At 47.6% G+C, this 19,984-nt stretch overlaps 1 protein-coding gene across 1 annotated transcript in view; it reads right to left on the minus strand.

Annotated features, from left to right (window-relative positions):
- Positions 1-19,984, minus strand: part of THRA (thyroid hormone receptor alpha) — a 122,287-nt gene that overhangs the window by 17,027 nt on the left and 85,276 nt on the right. Inside the window, exons 3-6 of the mRNA XM_080978352.1 lie at positions 12,174-12,235; positions 6,352-6,452; positions 2,485-2,632; positions 1,876-2,081 (exon numbers count right to left, since the gene is read on the minus strand). Of these exons, the coding sequence (XP_080834478.1) occupies positions 1,876-2,081; positions 2,485-2,632; positions 6,352-6,452; positions 12,174-12,235 (517 nt within the window). The remainder of the gene's footprint in view (positions 1-1,875; positions 2,082-2,484; positions 2,633-6,351; positions 6,453-12,173; positions 12,236-19,984) is intronic.

A 19,984-nucleotide genomic window follows, 5' to 3' on the forward strand; every position in this document is an offset into this window, starting at 1 on the left:
CAGGCTATTAAACAATTTTAAAAGAGGTTTAAAAGTAAAAAGTTTAAAATACATGTATTACTGCAATTCTGTACGCTCTCTCTTAGAAGACATCCTCTTAGGAGGGGGGCTTACGTCTGAACAGGCATGCCTAGGGTTGCACTGCAAAACTGCGTTTTAAACAAAAATAGTAATCTGGGGTGATGAACAGGTAAAGGTAAAGGTACCCCTGCCCATACGGGCCAGTCGTGTCCGACTCTAGGGTTGTGCGCCCATCTCACTTAAGAGGCCGGGGGCCAGTGCTGTCCAGAGACACTTCCGGGTCACGTGGCCAGCGTGACGAAGCTGCATCTGGCGAGCCAGCACCAGCGCAGCACACGGAAATGGCATTTACCTTCCCGCTATAAAGCGGTACCTATTTATCTACTTGCACTTAGGGGTGCTTTCGAACTGCTAGGTGGGCAGGAGCTGGGACCAAAAGACGGGAGCTCACCCCGCCGCGGAGATTCGAACCGCCAACCATGCGATCAGCAAGCCCTAGGCACTGAGGTTTTACCCACAGCGCCACCCGTGAACTGGTACTTCATGGTAAAAATGCCACTGTCTGGCTCTTGTGGGCCTATTGAATGTTAATCAAAGTGTGGTTTTTAAAAAAAGAAGGGGAAAATTATATGATACTATGTGGCTGCGAGACAGCAAAATTCAGTTGTGAATAAGGCCTAGTTGAAATAATAATAATAATAATAATAATAATAATAATAATAATAATAAGGGAAACCTGCTTCTCTGCCCTATTAATAGGAGACCACACAGTTGAACGATCCAGCATTCATTTATTTTTGTAAGCATGTAAGAAAAGGCCAGGCTAGACCCTTCTTCCTGGCATGCTAGATCTCTATGCACAGGTTTTATTAGTATTACTTTAGGTATGAAGGAGAGTGTAGCGTGTGTTCTTTATATTCTGCTGGAAGCCGCTCAGAGTGGCTGGGGCAACCCAGCCAGATGGGTGGGGGTACAAGCAATAACTAGTAATAGTAATAGTTTTTTAACCTGGAAGACTGCATGGAAGTTGGTGTTTTCTCAAAAACATCTTGACTTCGGTTATAGTGTTATGTCCACACCCAGGCTTGCGAAGCTTGTGCTTTGTCTGGAGCGAGACAAACCATAAGCCTGGGTTCGGATGTAATACGAACTCAAACCATGGCTTGGTCCCAGTAGCATTGCAGCAGCATGACCAAAGCAGGGAAAGCTGCAGGGTTCCTCATGAAGCACAAAGCCACGGTTTAGCGGTATATGCAAAGTATGCCACTGTAGCAAATAACAAGCCGGGTAGAACACAAGCATACCTTGGGCCACATGTGTGCTTCCAGCTTGTGTTAAACCATTTGCGTAGCATAAAATTGTGCATTTGTTTCCACAGGATTAGGAAGACATGCAGGAGAAGTGGCCCGTAGGCATGGCTAGCTCCCTAGGTAGTAACCATGCTACTTCCTGTTCTCTACAGAACCTAGCTTACGCATGGTAGAATAAGAACAAAACCCAAAGTAAAGGAAAGTGTTAAGCAAAGCTACATGGACTTTGCAGGCACACACAGACACGTAACCCAGCCCTGATGCAAAACAAGATATACCTGTTGTTATCTGCTCATTTGGCACCCTTTATTCTGCCAGATTTTCACAATGTCTGTGCGCGAGAACGCAAAGGTTGGGGGGAAGATATGGACGCTCAGAAACCGGGGAAGAAGAGCCAGGAAATGTTAATCCAAAAAGAAAGCAAGGAATAAGAAGAAGAGATTGTGCAGGATCATGCAACCCCTGGTTAAGACATGCAACCCCTGGTTAAGACATGCAACCCCTGGTTAAGACTCTGCCTGCCGCACCCGCCTCCACTATTTACCAGGAATTTCCGCTTCTGCTTCCAGTGGCTGCCTTGGGCGTTGGTGCTGCGGTGCGCTTCAGTGGCGATGTGGATCAGCTCCCACTCCTCCGTGGTTGGCTCCGGCCTGTGCTGAAGGGATTTCATCATCTCTTCCTTGCGCCGCCTCTCCCGGTTCTCTTCAATCAGCTTCCGCTTGGCTACCCTCTTGGAGTCATCCAGCACCACTAGGGGGCGCGAAGAATGGAGAGGCATGAGTGGGCAGTGGGGCCTCACACACAGCCAATCAGAACTCTGTGAAGCGCCCGTCGCATCCTGCAGCCCGCTAACCAATGCGCTGAATGGCCTCACAAGAAGCCATTTGATTGGCCGGCTCCTGTGACAGCCTACGGAATTCTGAGGCCGCTTACTCCGGCCCGTGGGGTTCTCATGCCGCAACAACGGCCCCAATTACATTGGGATTAATAGATGGTCCCCCACAACTCTATGTTGGAACAAGCCGCATGCCACCTCCCTGCTCCCACATCCTTGGCTACATTTATTTCCGTGATGGGATCCCCGGTTGCAACCGCTCCCTCCCTCGTCTTCCCCAACCCTCGCATCCCTCCATAGCGGGCGCAATGCCCTTACAGTCCATGGCCATGCCAACGGCAATGCACTTCTTGAATCGGCAAAGCTGGCACTGGTTGCGAGTGATCTTGTCGATGACGCAGGAGGCATCGTACTTGCAGGAGTATGTCGGGTGCAGATTCTTCTGGATGGTCCGCCGGAAAAAGCCCTGCAGAGGGGAAGAGCGGAATCAGAACCAGGCAGTCCTGAGAAGGAAGGAGCGCCTTCCGTTTTTCAAGCCACCCACTTGGCTCCTGTTTTCTAACCAACGGGGTACAGCCCTATTGGCACTTCCAACATCAAACGGGACTCCTGCCCATTCTAACCACCAATGCCAAGTGTATTAGGGCTTGCATCTTAGAAATGCAAGTCCATCAGGCAAATGGGTGATTTTCTATTGCAGAAGTTGAGGTGGTGCGCTCCCATGTTCTTCTTCTGTGGTTCTAAGCTACAAGTCCTGGGGCTGCCCCAAAGGCCTCCCATTCATCAACATGGGGCACAATTGACAAGGGTGTTTTCCACCCCCTATTGTGCTCTCCTACAGCTCCCATTCATTTCTGTCTAGGTGTATGTTGGAGAACGTCTCAGCAGGTTGTGCCTCATGGGTTGGATCTGCTAGCTCTCTCTCTATACAGTGGTACCTCGGGTTAAGTACTTAACTGGTTCTGGAGGTCCGTTCTTAACCTGAAACTGTTCTTAACCTGAAGCACCACTTTAGCTAATGGGGCCTCCTGCTGCCACCGGAGCACAATTTCTGTTCTCATCCTGAAGCAAAGTTCTTAACCTGAGGTACTATTTCTGGGTTAGCAGAGTCTGTAGCCTGAAGCATATGTAACCTGAAGCGTATGTAACCCGAGGTACCACTGTACAACCTTTAACGGCGACTCAAAGCTGCCACTAGTTTTTCAACTTCTTTCAAAGCCAGGAGCACCCCATCTTGCACTCCGTCCTGCACCCAGGGCTGGCAATCTGAGGTAGTCAGTAGATTCTGAGGTAAGAATCAGGGGCAGCTCAAATCTCTGTCGTTTGAATGTTCCACTTCAGGAACAGAGAGGTCTTGAGCTGTCTCTGCCGGCTTTTACTGCACATGCATGCCTTTCCTTTTCTCTTTTTGTTTAGTTTTGTTGTCCTCTCTTTCTTTCCTCTCTCTCAAAGAAGAATGTGTGTGCGGGGGGGGGGCAGGGGGACTGCTTCTGGCAAGAGACCCACTTTAGGTCAGGGCGCAGCAGTTTGTTGGTCACGTTCCACTAATTGGAAACTATTGCACTCAACTGTTTCCAAGCTATTTCCTGTCTGCCTGGGTTCAATAGTGGAAGTGAGCTGGGGAGAAAGGATTTAAAGCAGCCGAGTTGAGGGGGAGGTTTTAACCCCGCCCTCCAATGCACACTCATTTGCACACTGGGAAACCCAGACAGATGGGCGGGGTATAAATAATAGAATTATTATTATTATTATTATTATTATTATTATTATTATCATCATCATCATCATTATTATTACATATAGGCAAGTGGGAGTGATTTATTCATTTGCTAAACACACACTTACCGTACTTAAGTTTGGTCCTAAAACGTGTCCTCCCTCATTAGGGGCCCAGCATGACTGGTTATCCAGCCATGCTATTATATTAACCCCAGAATCTTCTACCCTGCCATTGGTGCCCTTTTAAGACCCCCCCCCCCAGTGCCCAGTGACCTTAGATCACCCAGGAAGGCTCGCCATGTGCCGAGAACATGAGAGGAGGGGGGCATTGGAATGAGGGGTGCCTCTTTGCAAACAGTACTAACTAAGTCATAATCAGCACCACAAAACTGACGTTAATACAGTGCAATAAAACAAATCTCTCGCCTGGGAAAACCACATGTTGCGCTGGGAAATCTCAAGATCAGCACTCAAAAGTAATGCCTGGAAGTCAATACTACAGAAGAAACAGTACTCTCCCCGCTCGCTCGCTCTCTTTTTTTGGCACAACCTCCTTCAATTTCTCAGTGTGGATTCTATTTTCCCGTTCTCTTTGCTGTTTCCTTCCTCCATATGCTGCTCCTTTTCTCACAAGTTCTTTTGCCAACTGGAGTTGACACTCCCACAAGGTACATACAGCAAAGCGGCCACCTCAGTTCATAGGTTTTAGACACCATTAAGGGCAGCTGAGCGAGACGTGCACGTATTTCATTAAATTAAGCTACACTCGTAACCTGGCTTTCTTCCAACGAGCTCAAGCTAGCAAGCATGTCTCTCCCCTACATAGACACATATGTTGTCTTCTCACCAACCAATGGTGAGGTGGGTCAGGCTGAGAGGGTATGACTGATCCAATGTCACCCAGTGGGCACTGTGGATTGGGAGGAGGGGGAGACATTGAGCCGGTGTCTTCACAGACCTAGCACAGCACGCTAACCACTGCACCACACTGGCATTACATAGGAACTGACCCTTGAGGCACACAATCCACCAGAAAGTTCTGCTGTACAAAAAACAAAATAAATGGCAGCATTCTTGCCCACCGCAATGAGGCTTGCGCAAAAGGATGCCATGGTGAGTTGCATTTATGGAATGTGGGGTGCCATTTGAATTTTCCCAAAACTGCTGGGTTGTTCTTAACCAGGCCCCTTGGGCTCATTCTCCCATCTCCCTGCCTTTGATTAATCTGAGCACTCTGCCTGCAGCAACAACCCTCTCTGTTCTGTCAAGGTCCTCTCCTCCAGTAAAGTCCTTCCAGATCCACTCCACAGGCACATCTCACCTGTCCCTCAAGGGCCTTTTAATTCTACTCTACCCCATCCCCACTTATTTTGTGAATCCATGCTCTCTACTTCCAAATCTTCTGGTTTTGTCCACCTAATACAGTGGTACCTCGGAAGTCGAATGGAATCTGTTTCCGGAAGTCTGTTCGACTTCCAAAACATTCAGAAACCAAGGCACAGCTTCTGATTGGCTGCAGGAAGCTCCTGCAGCCAATCGGAAGTCGCATCAGACATTCGCGTTCCAAAGAACATTTGCAAACCAGAACACTCACTTCCGGGTTTGCGGCATTCGGGAGCCAAAACATTCGACTCGCAAAGCGTTCGGGATCCAAGGTACGACTGTACTGACTTGCAGACACTTTGGGCAGAAAAGTTTATCACGACTGTGTCCTATGCAGCCCCAAGCATGCTAGTGACATACGGTCATTACTGTGGTGTGGTGGCAGCTAGGTAGTTGGCCCTAGACCTAGGAGATGCAGGTTCAAACACCTACACATCTATAAAATGCACAGGGCAAAAATCATTACCTGCCAGCCTAACCTGGTGAGGAGACAGCTGGGAAACCCCCACACAGGCCCCACTCCAAGTCCCTTGGAGAAAGAGCACAACAGAGGCGGTGAAAAGAATCCTGGGGGAGGGTGATGGCAGTGGGGGAGGCTGACAGATCAGTAAGGTAAATGTGGAACAGAAGAAGAGTCAACAAATTAAGAAATGTAACCAGAGACCACAGAAAATATTAATTTGTCTAGCTCCCATCACTGTAAAAATCTGGCTTTAGCCATTCCACACTGCAGTTTGCCAAGACATATCAATTCCTTTTTCACTCTCTAGTTTATCCTTCTATATATCTCAGTGAAGCTTGGCCCAGAAATTCTGAGCGACTGCTGCTCACACATTTGGCTCAAACCTTCCAGACCCTTCCCCTGCCTCACTTAGCACCAGGCTCACCCACAGCCTTCCTATGGCCCCTGCTGCGAAAAGGACCAAAATGCTTCCCATCGGTCGCAGCACCCAAAAAACCCAAGCCCTGGGCAGTGCCGTCCTTGGCAGCTGCCTGGGGTCATGCAGAGGCACCAAGTCAAAGGAGAGAATTCACCCTCTAGTGAGCCGCTCGGGCCAGATGGCTTTCCCATGTTTCCATTACCTTGCAGCCTTCACAGGTAATACATCGGTAGTGGTACCCCGTGGCTTTGTCTCCACATACAACGCACTGCTCATCTTTGTCCAAGTAGCTAGGGATGTACCCTGGAGGAGAAAACAAGAATGGAGAGATCAGGGCTGGAAGGGGGAATACAGAACTGGGACACACCAGACTTCAATGGGCCTGCCCACCCTTACTCTCTTTCACTGGGTCATCATTACCTGCTGGCTAGACCCATATCACCTCTGAAACACAAAGGGGCCATATCACAATTTTATATCTTTAAAAGCAACACACTTTACTAGCCACTCGCAGCTCTCAAAGTCGCCTCCCTTTTAGAAACACAAGCAACACAACCAAGCTGCACAAAACCACAAGGTTAACACACTACAAGCCCTTCCAGATGGGTGTTGTGTTGCCGGTGTATTCTGCAACGTGGGTTTGGCACAGTAACACTGCTTTAGTGGCAAATTTATTCTGCTTTATTAATGGTCCTGTGATGCTTCCCCCATGCTATCACATTACAGTAGTACTTTGGTTCTCAAACGCCTTGGTACTCAAAACAACTTGGAACCCAAACACTGCAAACCCAGAAGTAAGTGTTCCGGTTTGCGAACTTTTTTCAGAAGTAGAACATGCTCTGTTTTGAGTGCCACACTTCTGTTTTGAGTGTTATGCTGAGGTCTGTCTGTTTTTGCTATCTATTTTGCATTTTTGTGGCTCTTTCGTTTTTGTGACTGTGTGGAACCCAGTTCAACTACTGATTGATTGATTGTGTGACTGCTTTCATTGCTTCCATTTTATGGATCGATAGTCTCATTAGATAGTAAATTCATGTCAAATTGCTGTTTTATAGGTAGTTTTTAAAAGTCTGGAACAGATTAATCCATTTTGCATTACTTTCTATGGGAAAGCATGCCTCGGTTTTGGAACGCTTTGGTTTTGGAACCGACTTCCAGAATGGATTAAATTTGAGAACCAAGGTACCACTGTATTGCTGTCTGGAGGTCTCTCTCTCCATTCCATCTGGGAAGTGTGAAGGTGCTGGACTGGTGTCTGGAAGTGGTGAAGGGCTGGGTGGGGGCTAATAAAGATGGAGATGCTGTGAGCGGATGGCTTCTGTATCCGGGAATTAGGTGTATGACCTATCCTGGGAGGCATGGCTTTCCCCCTGAAGGAACAGGTTCATAGTCTGGGATCACTCCTGGATTCCAACTTGTCATTGGAGCCACTTAGGCAAGGGGAGCTTATGCCCAGCTCAGGCTGGTTGACCAGCTGCAGCCATTCTGGGCCTGGGTCAGCCTGGCCTTCAGTGATCCATGCTGTAGTGACCTCCCAGTTAGACCACTGTTAAGAGGGAGGGAAGCACAGGCCGAGTGAATGAGGATCAGAGAGCAGGGACAGAGCTGGAGAGTGAGAAAGCTGGTGACTGTATATGTGGAGCATATATGGAGCAAGGAAGGCCAGAGAGAGGCTTTGCTGGCGAGCCCCGTTTCATGTTTCAGCAGTCAGGGATCATTCCTGAAGCCCTTACAACTTCCTCCCAAACCCTTTCTGACTAGGTCTTCTGGAAAGAGCATTCTGGAAATCTGAGCATATGCTCAGAGCTACTCTCCTCTTTATGAATGCTAATTTGTACCAGGTCAACCTGGTTTCAAATCTACCTGCAGCCACATCTAGCTCACTGGGCGAAACTTGGGCCGTTTGCTTTGACTTTCCTACAATGAAGGGTTGTTATGAACATAAAGTGGGACAACACCACATATGACTTTCATGGAGGGGGGGATGGCAGGATACAAGTATTTGCCTCAACTTTAATTTGTAAGCTGCCTCATATCTGACTTGGCTTTGCTTTGCTGGCAGAACATGAAGACTGCAGGCCTCCTTTGCGGTTCACCCCTCACGGCACAGGCACCCCATGGCCTGAATGGCTCTCAGGATCCCCTCTGACCCCACATTCCAGGAGGAAGGGGGCAATGGCAAGGCCTGTCCTTGTCTGCTCCCCCCACTTCCAGGCTTCGTTAGTCTTTCTGAAAGGCTATTTAAAGTACCGCTAACGAGGGCGGCTTTCATGCAGAAAACACAACAGCCATGTACGTCCACAAAAAGGCTCTTTATCTCTGGGCTTGTGGGGGGTTGTTGAAGGGGAAGGAAGCAGCCTGTGACCCCCCCTTCCAATTATCTCCTGCCGCCACCACCACCCCCAACTCATGTAACCTTGCTTACCCTCCAGAGCCTCATCAGCCCTGATAATGAAGGTGCCCCCTCTGCCCCCTTCCAGGAAAAGGAGCTGTGTTCTCTCGTTCACCCCCTGCCCTCACAATGTCCTATTGTCTAGGGTTGTGGCAAGGGTCACCTCCACACGACCCTAGGATGACCCAGCCATGATGGAAAAGGGGACGTGCCCCCCTTGCAGCATTGGTATGCCTGTGTGGAGGGGGATAAAGCCTAGGTCTCAGCTGCCTTAAAGCAGTGGCATGTTGCTTAGATATTTGCAGCATCTGAGACTGGATGGAAGGAGCGAGAGAGCCAAATAAATAAATAAATAAACGAAACATGCAAAATTCAGGCCACCTTCTCGGCCTGCTTGGCCCACAATCCCTTACCCCTCCCCAAAGCCTCTTTTCCCTGCACATTCCCATTTCCTGCCAACAAATGCTCACGTTCAACTTGGCCCTTCTGTTTCGTTGGCCTTTTCCGATTTATAGAATTCATGGCCGATTTATAGAATTTATAAAGTATTATATGATGTGTGTGTGAGAGTGAGTGCCAAGAGCATCTGGGAGCAAACATGAAAGATGTGATTTTCTTTAAAATCTCCCATTGCACATGCTTGGGGGTTCTGATGTATGTATATCAGTATATAAACGACACATGCATGTTACGGATGTGCCGCATGTTCACTGTGAGAAACACCAGTGATTGTGTTTGGTGAGTGGAGTTTGGAGCTTTCTCTCAAAAGATAAACAGGATAAGAGTTGGCTGAGGGCCAATTCTGACACGACGTTTTCCATACAGCCACACATACTTGTGCACTTTTGTGCACACACGACAAATTTACACATGGTTTCCCTACACCAGTATAGATCCCTGCTGGGGAAAGTATCATGCCGCAAATTGGCCCTTGTAGTTTAGGAGCCAGAAGGTCCCTCAAACCCTGTGTGATTTTCCAGATGGAGGCAATGGGATGAGGATGTGAGAGAAGAAAGACAAGGTCTTAAACTCATCTGGAATACAGCTGTTAGCAACATGAAAGCATGATGGCTTTTGGTGCCGGGGGGGGCAGGAGGGAAGACGAGAAGCCCTCCCCTCTCCTTTGCCAGCAAGACAGCTAGCATCTGGGTAGGAAGAGAAAGCTCCGAGTTCTGCTGTGACGCTTTCCCCCCTCCCCAAGAGACCACACAATTTGCAGCCATGTTAGACTGATTCCCATTTCCACGTTTGAGACTGAAAAATCAGCTTCCATGAGACGAAAAACGGACTGTGAAAAGGTATCCCATTTACACAGCCACCGAACAGGGAACCCTCTTTAGCGTGGCATATTAATGGACTTCCCACAGGCATCTTACGATCTAATGTGTGCCACAGAAGATAAACTAGTATGCATGGCCCTTGCAAATGACACACTGCATGCCATATGTGACTGCCACCCACATCACACATTACATCGTGCATTTAATATGAGAAGGAGGATTTATATTTTTATTTTACCATGAGATCCTGTGTCCTTCAAGGGTCACAGAAGGTATTGCCTTCCCTTGGAACAGAGGGCATAGACCCAGCCCCTTACAATGACTCTTCTAAGGAAAGGGATGTCTTTGCCCTTTAGACCAGGCCGGAAGGACCATCACAAAACCAACCACCCAACCCACAAACAGCAAAAGGAAAATAGTAATGCCGGATGTATTGCAAACAGTGAAGCTTCCATTGGAACAGACCTATTCAAGACGGGAGAGGACAGAATAGGAACATGGGGAAGCTGAACATAGGATCCAAACCACTGGGTCCACCCTGACTGGTAGCAGCTTTTCAGGGGTTCAGGCAGGAGTCAATCCCAGTCCTCCCAGGAGATCACAGAAGCTGAACCTGGGGAACCTTCTGCATCCAGTGCTCTGGCACTGAACTAGGGCACTTCCACAATGACAGCAGCGGACCAGCAGTGAATCACACACAGCAAGTGGTTAGAAAAGCTGAATCTGCACAGGATGTGTCAGGCCTAACGAGCACAGTAACTCTTCTTTGGTAGGTCTTGCCCCTATGAAGCATTTGGGGAGACTGAAGGCCCCTGCCTTTCCACAGCTGCCCAAGTCCCCTCCTCGGGGTTTCCCCCTTGGACCTGCTACGTAAAATCTCGAACCTGGTATTTCTCTCTCTCTCTCTCTCTCTCTCTCTCCTCCCCCCTCGAAGCATCTTGCTCCTTTCGTTGTAAAATGAGCTACTGCATGTCTTCTAAATGGAGATCTTTATCCTAGTTGGTATCTGCATGGGATTTGAACTGATTCTACACATGTGCTATTGTTGCTTTGTGTGTGTGTGTGTGTGTGTGTGTGTGTGTGCGCTCTACATATAAAATTGTTATTGCTCTTATTAAATTTATATACCGCCCTTCATCAAGGGACTACAGGGCGGTCTACAACATAAAAAACAAAATATGAGAAAAGGTTTTATTTATTTGAAATGCTTGTTATATGTGCAATTGTTTTTATTCATGTAACCACTTAATAAACCTCTTAAATTATATTGTATGCAGCTTCGGAATGCCTCATGGGAAGCGATTCATAAATGTACCAGTAATAATATTAATAATTATAATAGCAACAGTAGCAATAATAATAGCAATACGACCACTACTACTGTATTTTAGGGGAGAAACCTCAGGTATTATTCAAGTGAGAGCTTTGAAGAACTGAAGGTTTTAACAGGAGATGGGAATCAAAATGATTTGATTTGGAATGTGTATCTGCGTGGGGAGAGGGTGGCTGACTTGAGCGGGTGGCAGACCAATGGGGAGCATTTTATCCTAAGAAGCAAATATCCGGCTGAGTACTCTCATTCACAAACCCGCACATCACTGCGCCTTTGCCCCATGACCCATTGTGGCCTCACCTCTTGCACCCCCCAGCCCTTTAGTGGTTTATCTTCCGGCTGCAGACTCTGCCGTTTGAGAACCGATATCCTGAGCTGCCCCATGACCTCCTTCTCTGGGCCAGTGGAAAACATCAAAAGGACTTCAATGGGTTCAAGGACAGAGTTGGATAAATTTCGGGAGGATATCCTGTTATTTATATTCTGGAGTCTCGGGGCATCGCTTGTTTGCATCAATGAAGGCTCCCCACGCCTCCCGCCTGCATTTCTCTTTTCCCCTCTAATATGTATTTTTTTCTGGGGCATCAAGAGAAGGTTTTGCTACAACTTTATAGAGAGAAACCATCGTGTGGAACTAAAAGTCACATACCACTAGAAATATTTCTGAGGGATCTTGATGCATAGATTGCTGTAGCATCAAGGCTTAAATAGTAGTTTGATTGGAGGCAGGGGTGCCAGAAAGAGACTAATCTGTCAGCTCAAACTGCCTCAAATACATATCTGCATATTCCCTGGCTCTGAACTTTGTGGCTTGGCTCGCTTGCTCGAGTCATTTGGGAGGCATTTGGCTTCGCAAGCCTGTGGCTGTGGATGGCCTGGTCTCCGCTCGCTGCGGCCCACTTTGTTCTTGATTATTCTTGATTAAGCAGAGCGATCAGGGATGCAAGCGAGGTGCTGGTGGGAGCCGGACAAATAGCTAGGATTCTACCAATTTAAACAGCCTGAAAAGGGTGGCTTACCTGACATACTGCTTTTCACCGAACATTGGCTGCTTTTTCTTTTACGTTTCCCATCCGGCCACCTGCGGAGAAGAAAGAAGGGGAGAGGAGATTTAAAACAAAACAGAACTGTGGATTCATCAGGGGAAGGGCAACCTTGTGTGGCTCTTTACCTGCCAGCCTTATAGCATTTTATCCGAATCTGCAGCCCACTTCCCTTAAAAAGCTTTCCCAAGCGCCACACACAACTTTACCCTCTTGCTTCATACAGCTCCAGTTCCATCATCCCACACCTCTTAAAGAACCCAGGAGGCGAGGAGAGCAGTACAAGTGGTCTCACTTTATGTTATCTGAGAGCAGCAGAAGTGATAAGCGGGTTGGGAAGAAGGTTCCCCATGCACACAAACACATACGCACACACATATGCAGATGTAGAGACATAGCTAGCCCCTTCTTGACCTGAGATTCCCATGCTCTCCTTTGCCTCGGCCTTTGGAGCACGCTCACCCCAGAGCCGGCATGACTCTGCAGCAGGAGGTCAAAAGAGAGAAGCCAAACCACCACCAGCAACTCAGCCCACCAGCGTTTGGAACTCCCATTGTTCTAGGCACATGTTGCAATAGAGAATTTCATTAGCGCAAGCAGTTTCTGAGCTCTGGGCGCACTACTGCACCTAAGATTTCAGATCAAAACTGCAGAGTTGAAGGAAAGGAGGACCTTTTTCCACCTCCCCACTTCCAGCTACAGTCGTACCTTGGTTGTCAAACTTAATCCGTTCCGGGAGTCCGTTCGACAACTAAGGCTGCAGAAGCCGTGTTGGATGTTCGGCTTCCGAAAGAGGTTCGCAAACCGGGACACTCACATCCGGGTTTGCGGTGTTTGGGAGCCAAAACATTCGAGTACCAAGGCGTTCAAGAACCAAGGTATGACTGTACTCTGTGAAGACTGGAGTAGAGACCCTCTTATGAATATTAGGGGGGTGGGAAGGGCTAGAGCATGTGAAAAATGAACATAGTATTTTAGCTGCAGTTCATTCATTTTCAGCTTTGTATTCTCGCTATAAAAAAGCGTGCTTAGACATTCCATTGTTGCGCCCATAACCTAGGTTTAAGGTGCCATTTAGCTCCATGCTTTCATATCTCAGTTTCTAACACTGCAGCCCATGCCAACCCATGTTTGTCATGCTCAAAAAAACCCACCTAGTGAGCTTCACAGCAAAACAGGGAATTGAACTCTCTAGTAGTTATCCAACAATAACTACTATGGCTGAGGACACACCATACATTTAAAGCACATTCTCTCCCCCCTCAAAAATTCTGGGAATTTTGTTAAGGGTGCTGGGAGTTGTAGCTGCGAGGGGTAAACTACAATTCCCGGGATTTTGGGGTGGGAATGCATCCTTGCCCTTGACCTCCAGAAAGGAAAGTAAGAGGGAAAAGATGTGAAGGCAATTCAGTTTGCAGCCGAATTGTAGATGCTATGTGGAAACAGGGAGAAGAAGAAAGAGCTTAGTAGTACAGTGGTACCTTGGGTTAAGTACTTAATTCGTTCCAGAGGTCCGTTCTTAACCTGAAACTGTTCTTAACCTGAAGCACCACTTTAGCTAATGGGGCCTCCTGCTGCTGCCACGCCACCGGAGCCCGATTTCTGTTCTCATCCTGAAGCAAAGTTCTTAACCTGAAGCACTATTTCTGGGTTAGTGGAGTCTGTAACCTGAAGCGTATGTAACCTGAAGCGTATGTAACCTGAGGTACCACTGTACAGGGAATGCCTGCCGTCAGAAGCTCCCAATTCAGCCACCATTAGGAGCAGCAGATTTGGGGAAGGAGTAATGAGGGACATTATGCATCTTCAATTTGCTTTTGTCAAGAGTACACACATTAAAATCTAGGTGACTGTTATCACAGAATGCTCATTTTTAATGAAAAGCTGACTTAACTCATAAGCGGTCCCAACCCCAAAACTCCTTGTTACCCATAATGCAATATAAGGCAATCCAAACTTTTCAAAAACATCTCCTATCCAGATGTAAGAAACTAACCGAGTTCTAAAGTTGAGCAAGTGCTTTGTGAACAGAAGCCAACCTTCTGAGAATATAATTTTTCTCCCTCCTCCTCCTCCTCCTCCTTTTAAACTATGCAAGAAAAATACTCCAGACTCTTGCTGAAAAATTAAATCTTGCAGAAAAGATTATTTGAAGTAAGTTAAGTATTGGAAATCACTGATGATCGTTCCAATTTCCAAAGAGTTGAGGTAAGTATTGGGCATAGCCGAAGTGGAAAAATTGACCTTCTATCTCTATCTATATACATAGCTGACTGCCTTCTTACAACCCATTAAGATTCTGGTAAAAGTGGAAACAGTTTATAAATAACTGGAATATGTAGTCTTAAAACATTCCTTTGGAATGACACATTTATTTAATTATTTTGCTGCAGTTATTTATTAGTCGCTTTTCACGGCCAAGTCTATACATTTGCAATTTTTATAATTGAAAGCAACAACACCGCACTGATTTTGGGAACAAGAGACTGGTGGCAATCAGGAAGCTGGTGTGGTTTGTACTTTCAACAAGATTTCTGAACTGAAAAGGCTTAGTTGAAGCTGCAGGGTGGCTATATTTGTATCTGATGTCATTTCCCTTTTCATTTCTCCTCCCTGCCCCTGACTGAACACTGCAGCAGATGTTGCATGGCTGGTTTCATTTATGCATATTTCCCGGTGCAAAAGCCAGTGAGCGAAATTGCCAAGTAAGCTCCTAGCCAACCACCCACGGGTGGACGACCAAAACTACACAATTCTATGATTCTAAGGTAAAGGGACCCCTGACCATCAGATCGAGTCGTGACCGACTCTGGGGTTGCGGCGCTCATCTCACTTTATTGGCCAAGGGAGCCAGCGTACAGCTTCCGGGTCATGTGGCCAGCATGACTAAGCCGCTTCTGGCGAACCAGAGCAGCGCACGGAAACGCCGTTCACCTTCCCGCCGGAGCGGTACCTATTTATCTACTTGCACTTTGATGTGCTTTCGAACTGCTAGGTTGGCAGGAGCAGGGACCGAGCAATGGGAGCTCACCCCGTCACGGGGATTCGAATCGCCGACCTTCTGATCGGCAAGTCCTAGGCTCTGTGGTTTAACCCACAGCGCTATGCCCATCTAATTCAGTAAGGTCTACACTGACTGGCAGCAGCAGTGGCTCTCCAGGGTACCTGCCAGCCCTTCCTGTAGATGCAGAGGATTGAACCTAGAACCTTATGCATGCAAATCAGCCGCGCAACCAATGAGCTCTAGCTCTTCTCAATTTCCCAACGAGGTGTATGGAGGCACACAGTGGTGATCGGTTTTCTGGTTTTTTTTAAACCAGCTTAACCCCAAAAACAGCGTTAGGATTAACTGCAAACTGAATAATCTCACTCTTCCCCACCCCCCAATTTCAAGAGGATTGGGAAAGGGAGGAAACTGCAATTCAAGAGGAAAATGCTACACAGATTAGGCAGTGAAGGCAAATGAATGCTATCGGGAGATCACAACTCAAATGTGGGAGGGTTGATTAATAGGAAGGAGTTCAAGATTCATGCATTAAAAAAAAAATGAAACACACACCAATGTCATCCTGTGAACAGGATTTGCTCTAATTCACACGTAGAGCATCTAGCATTGAGGCACTTTAAAAAATAGTAAATAAACAGCAATAATTTGGGGGGGGTATTAAAACTTGTATGGTATTCCATCAGCTGTCACCCACTGCCCCAATTTTGTAGGGACTGACGTCTCAGCAGCCTATATTATTTATATATAGATTTTAAAGAGGAGGTTTTTAAAAATCTTTGCAATGTGTTTAAAGGACACCCTTCGTTTTAAATAATCGTAAACCTGCTCCCAAACCAAGGAAGAAGGGGAAATCTGTGTGCATGAAAGTGTCTCCCCGTCCCCCCCCCCGCCCCCAGCTTTTCCTTCCAAATTAAATTCAAAAGACAAAATGTCCTTTTTGGCCTAGATTAAAAAACAACAACAAAGGATGACCTCAGTGGCAGCTCACCCTATCGGCCGCCAGTGACTGCAGCCTTATTTGCATGCCGATACCCCATTGGCAGCAGCGGCACCAGTGGAATGCAGAAGGTGGAGCCAAGAAGACACACATTTTTGCAAATGTATAGTACTGAAATACAGAAACTAATAGCACCACCCTATTGGCAAGAGACGTTTGGAAGATTGCTTAGGAAAGGAAATGTTTGAACGGATTTTTAAAAGGCTGCAATGATTGGCTTACATGGGCCTCCTTGGGCAAAAGGTGCCAGGGCTGTGGGGTCTCTTACCCAAAGAAACCCACCTGAGCCCAATCTTGCAGCCTTCTTAAAATCAGTAAAATAATTCCTTTCCTAAGCAAGTGTGGTGATATCACCCCTTTAAGCCTGGTTTATGGGAATAGGTTAGAACCTCAGAAATAATGAGCTCGACAACTTCTTGTTCCTTTGCTCAACCTACTGAGATTTAAGTGTAAGTGTTTATGTTAATTAGCTGGATAAGTTAGTGTTTGTTGTTTTCTTAACTGCTGAGCTATTTTAATCTGTGTAATTCTTTGGTGTTTTCCTATCTTGTAGAATTTTGTTTTCGTAAAAGTCTGTGTACGATTTTATGAAATTTGGCCTAGTCTGAGTTCCCGAACCCTTTAATTTTGACCACGCTTTTCAGAGCAAGGACCACCCAACACAGCAAGTTTCAAAATGACTTTTGCAAATAGGTTGGTTTTAAAGCAAGGGGAAGGGGAGAGGAGGAATCAGGGAAACTATTATACAGTGGTACCTCGGGTTACATACGCTTCAGGTTACATACGCTTCAGGTTACATATGCTTCAGGTTACAGACTCCGCTAACCCAGAAATAGTGCTTCAGGTTAAGAACTTTGCTTCAGGATGAGAACAGAAATCATGCTCCGGCAGTGTGGAAGCAGTGGGAGCCCCCATTAGCTAAAGTGGTGCTTCAGGTTAAGAACAGTTTCAGGTTAAGAACGGACCTCCAGAACGAATTAAGTACCGTATTTTTCGCCCTATAGGACGCACCTATTCCCCTCCAAAAATGAAGGGGAAATCTGGGTGCGTCCTATGGGGCGAATGCAGGCTTTCGCTGAAGCTTGGAGAGTGAGAGGGGTCGGTGCGCACCGACCCCTCTCGCTCTCCAGGCTTCAGGAAGAAATCCGCAGCCTAGGCAGCCCTGCGGGAGTTCCCGCAAGGCTGTCTAGGCTGCGGATAGCAGCCTGCTTCCCGGCGCGAGGGGCACCCTGAAGCAGAGCGCCCCTCGTGCCGGGCAGACATCCGCAGTGTGGGGAGCCCTGCAGGAGTTCCCCGCAGGGCTCCCCACACTGCGGATAGCAGCCTGTCGCCTGGCGGGCAGGCCGCGCTGAAGCAGAGCGCCCCGCGCGTCGGGCAGACAGCCCCACAAGCTCGGGGGACAGCAGGGAGGCGCAGCGCCGCCATCCCACTGTTCTTCGACCTGGTTTGGTTTCCCCGACCTGGTTTTGGGGGGGAAATAAAGGAAAAAATTTTTTCCTTTATTTCCCCCCCAAAAAACTAGGTGCGTCCTATGGGACGAAAAATACGGTACTTAACCCAAGGTACCACTGTATGAAGAACTGCAACAAAATGTTGTGGCATGGAATGTTCCTGTTAGCTATTCCAGTCAGCCATCAATGCTCTCCTCTGTGATGAAACTCCACCCCATCCTCTTTGTACCCAGTTATCCATCTCCCCTCAATAGACAATCAATGTTCCATGATCAATGAGCGTTGCGCAGTCCCCACTAAGCTGTTTTGGGTTTCCCCCCTCCCCCCAGCTTTTTTACCTAACGATATTATTATTATTATATTATTATTATTATTACTGCAGCTTCCATGTCCCCCTAAGTCTGCTGACACCCCCCCCTTTTGTTCATGGGTGCTGTTGTTTTGCTACAAACAGCACTCACACCCTGATCATCAGAAAAAGAGGGAAAGATGTAGTGGCAGCCAGAAGGCCCTTCACTGTGAGGCAGGAATGCCATCATTTTGTTCTGCTAGGCTTCCTGTGCCTTTGGTTTAGTCCTGCCCCTGTGCTTGGGTGCTTCAGGCAGCAGACTGAGACTGACAGGACTCAGTTCCTACCCATACAAAAGCCATTCCCTCAGAGAACTAGATTTCAGGGAGAAGGGCTTTAATCTACCCTCCCCTCCAAACACACACACTAGTTTGTTTGGGTGAAAGCTTCACAATATGAGCCCTCACCTACAGTCCCAAGCGACAAAAGCTCTTGCCGCTGCAGAGAGAACTAGTCCTTTTGAACAGCTGCTCTGATACACATTTCCTTTTGGAGGCTTTCCCGCCCCCCCTCCTAGCCAACAGAGGGCTTAAATGCTTGAATCACACCAACAGGAAACACGGGGGGGGGGGGGAGAGAGAGAGAAATGATTTAAGTGTCGTTTGGGGAAAGGACCCAACAATAACACAAGCCGGGGCGGTGCGTACGTGCAGCCTTTGAACAAACACAACACATCAGCATGTACACAATGCAGGCTTCTAAAAAAAGACCGTCAACAGTGACTACAGAAGGGGGGGGGGAATGAGAGGGGTTGGGTAGGCAAGGCTGGTACTACCAGTTTGTCTTGTCCACCTCCTCCTCTCTTCCCCCCCCACCCCGCACCCCACAGGCGACTGCAAAAGCTCCCCAACAGGATGTCCTCTTGTCCACGTAAGGCTTGTAGGCACGGCTTGTACCAGGAGTTCCTGGGACCAGCGCCAGACTGTGCTCTGCTGTTCCTCCGCAGGGGCTGTGCATGAGGAGGCTTGGCTCCCGGCCAGCAAGGCCGGCTCGGCACCTGAGGACAGCGTGTGCCCGGCAGCGAGACATGGGAGGCACGGAGGTGCCCCCTCTCGGCACCTGGGATTCCCTGGGTGGGCAAGAAGGTGGGGAGAAGGTGGAGCAGGGGACGGAATCAAAATGTTCTCGCTCTGGGCTCCAGGTACTTGGCAGGGCAAGGAGTCCATAGGTGACGCCTCTTCTGCAGACCCCAAAGGAGGCGGCCACGCGGCTGCACCACACATTTCAAAGTGCTCCAATGCCATTATAACAGTAATGGCTTTGCCCGCTTCAAGATTTCTGGAATCTGTACTTTAAGGACCTCCTCTCTGCCCTGTATATTTTGGGGAGCCCACCTTACATTGCTTCAGACTTTTTTTAATATTGCGTTGTCATGTTTTCAAACCTTTTATTGACATATGGACAAAATTTCAAAAGTTCAATACAATAAAACCAGCAAAATCTGCCTCGAACAATTAAAACACTGTTGTGTAACGTTCACGAGTCCTCATTGCGTGTTGGAGAAACTTGGCAGCTATCTCCAGCTTACCCCCCATCCAGGGTAAACATTAGGAAGGCTATTCGTTTGGCCGTTGTAATGTTGCGTTTTAATGCTGTTGTCTGCCCTGGGGCCTTAGGGGGAAGGGTAATAAATTTAATACAATGATGGTAATGATAATAACAGCAGTTCTCAGCACCCTTGATAGACTACAGTTCCCAGGACTCCTTGGGGGAAGCCTTTAAGGAAATTTAAATACACTAAGTAAATAAATTCATGCAGCAAAAAAGTATGCATGTGCAGATAGACGGCAAAAAGTTAAGCAATGAACCCACATTAATTTTGAGCAAAATATGGCAAATTAAATAGCCAATACATCCATGCTATGGACCCGAGGCGAACGTGCCTCTCAAGTATGTGTGTTGGGAAGTGACTTCTTTTCTACGTGGCCAAGCCTCCTCCCCTGTACAGAATGTATACCCAGTGAATCAGCTGTCCCTCCTGTT

This window comes from Podarcis pityusensis (genome assembly GCF_964106645.2).
Source record: "Podarcis pityusensis genome assembly, chromosome: 13".
Lineage (NCBI taxonomy): Eukaryota > Metazoa > Chordata > Lepidosauria > Squamata > Lacertidae > Podarcis > Podarcis pityusensis.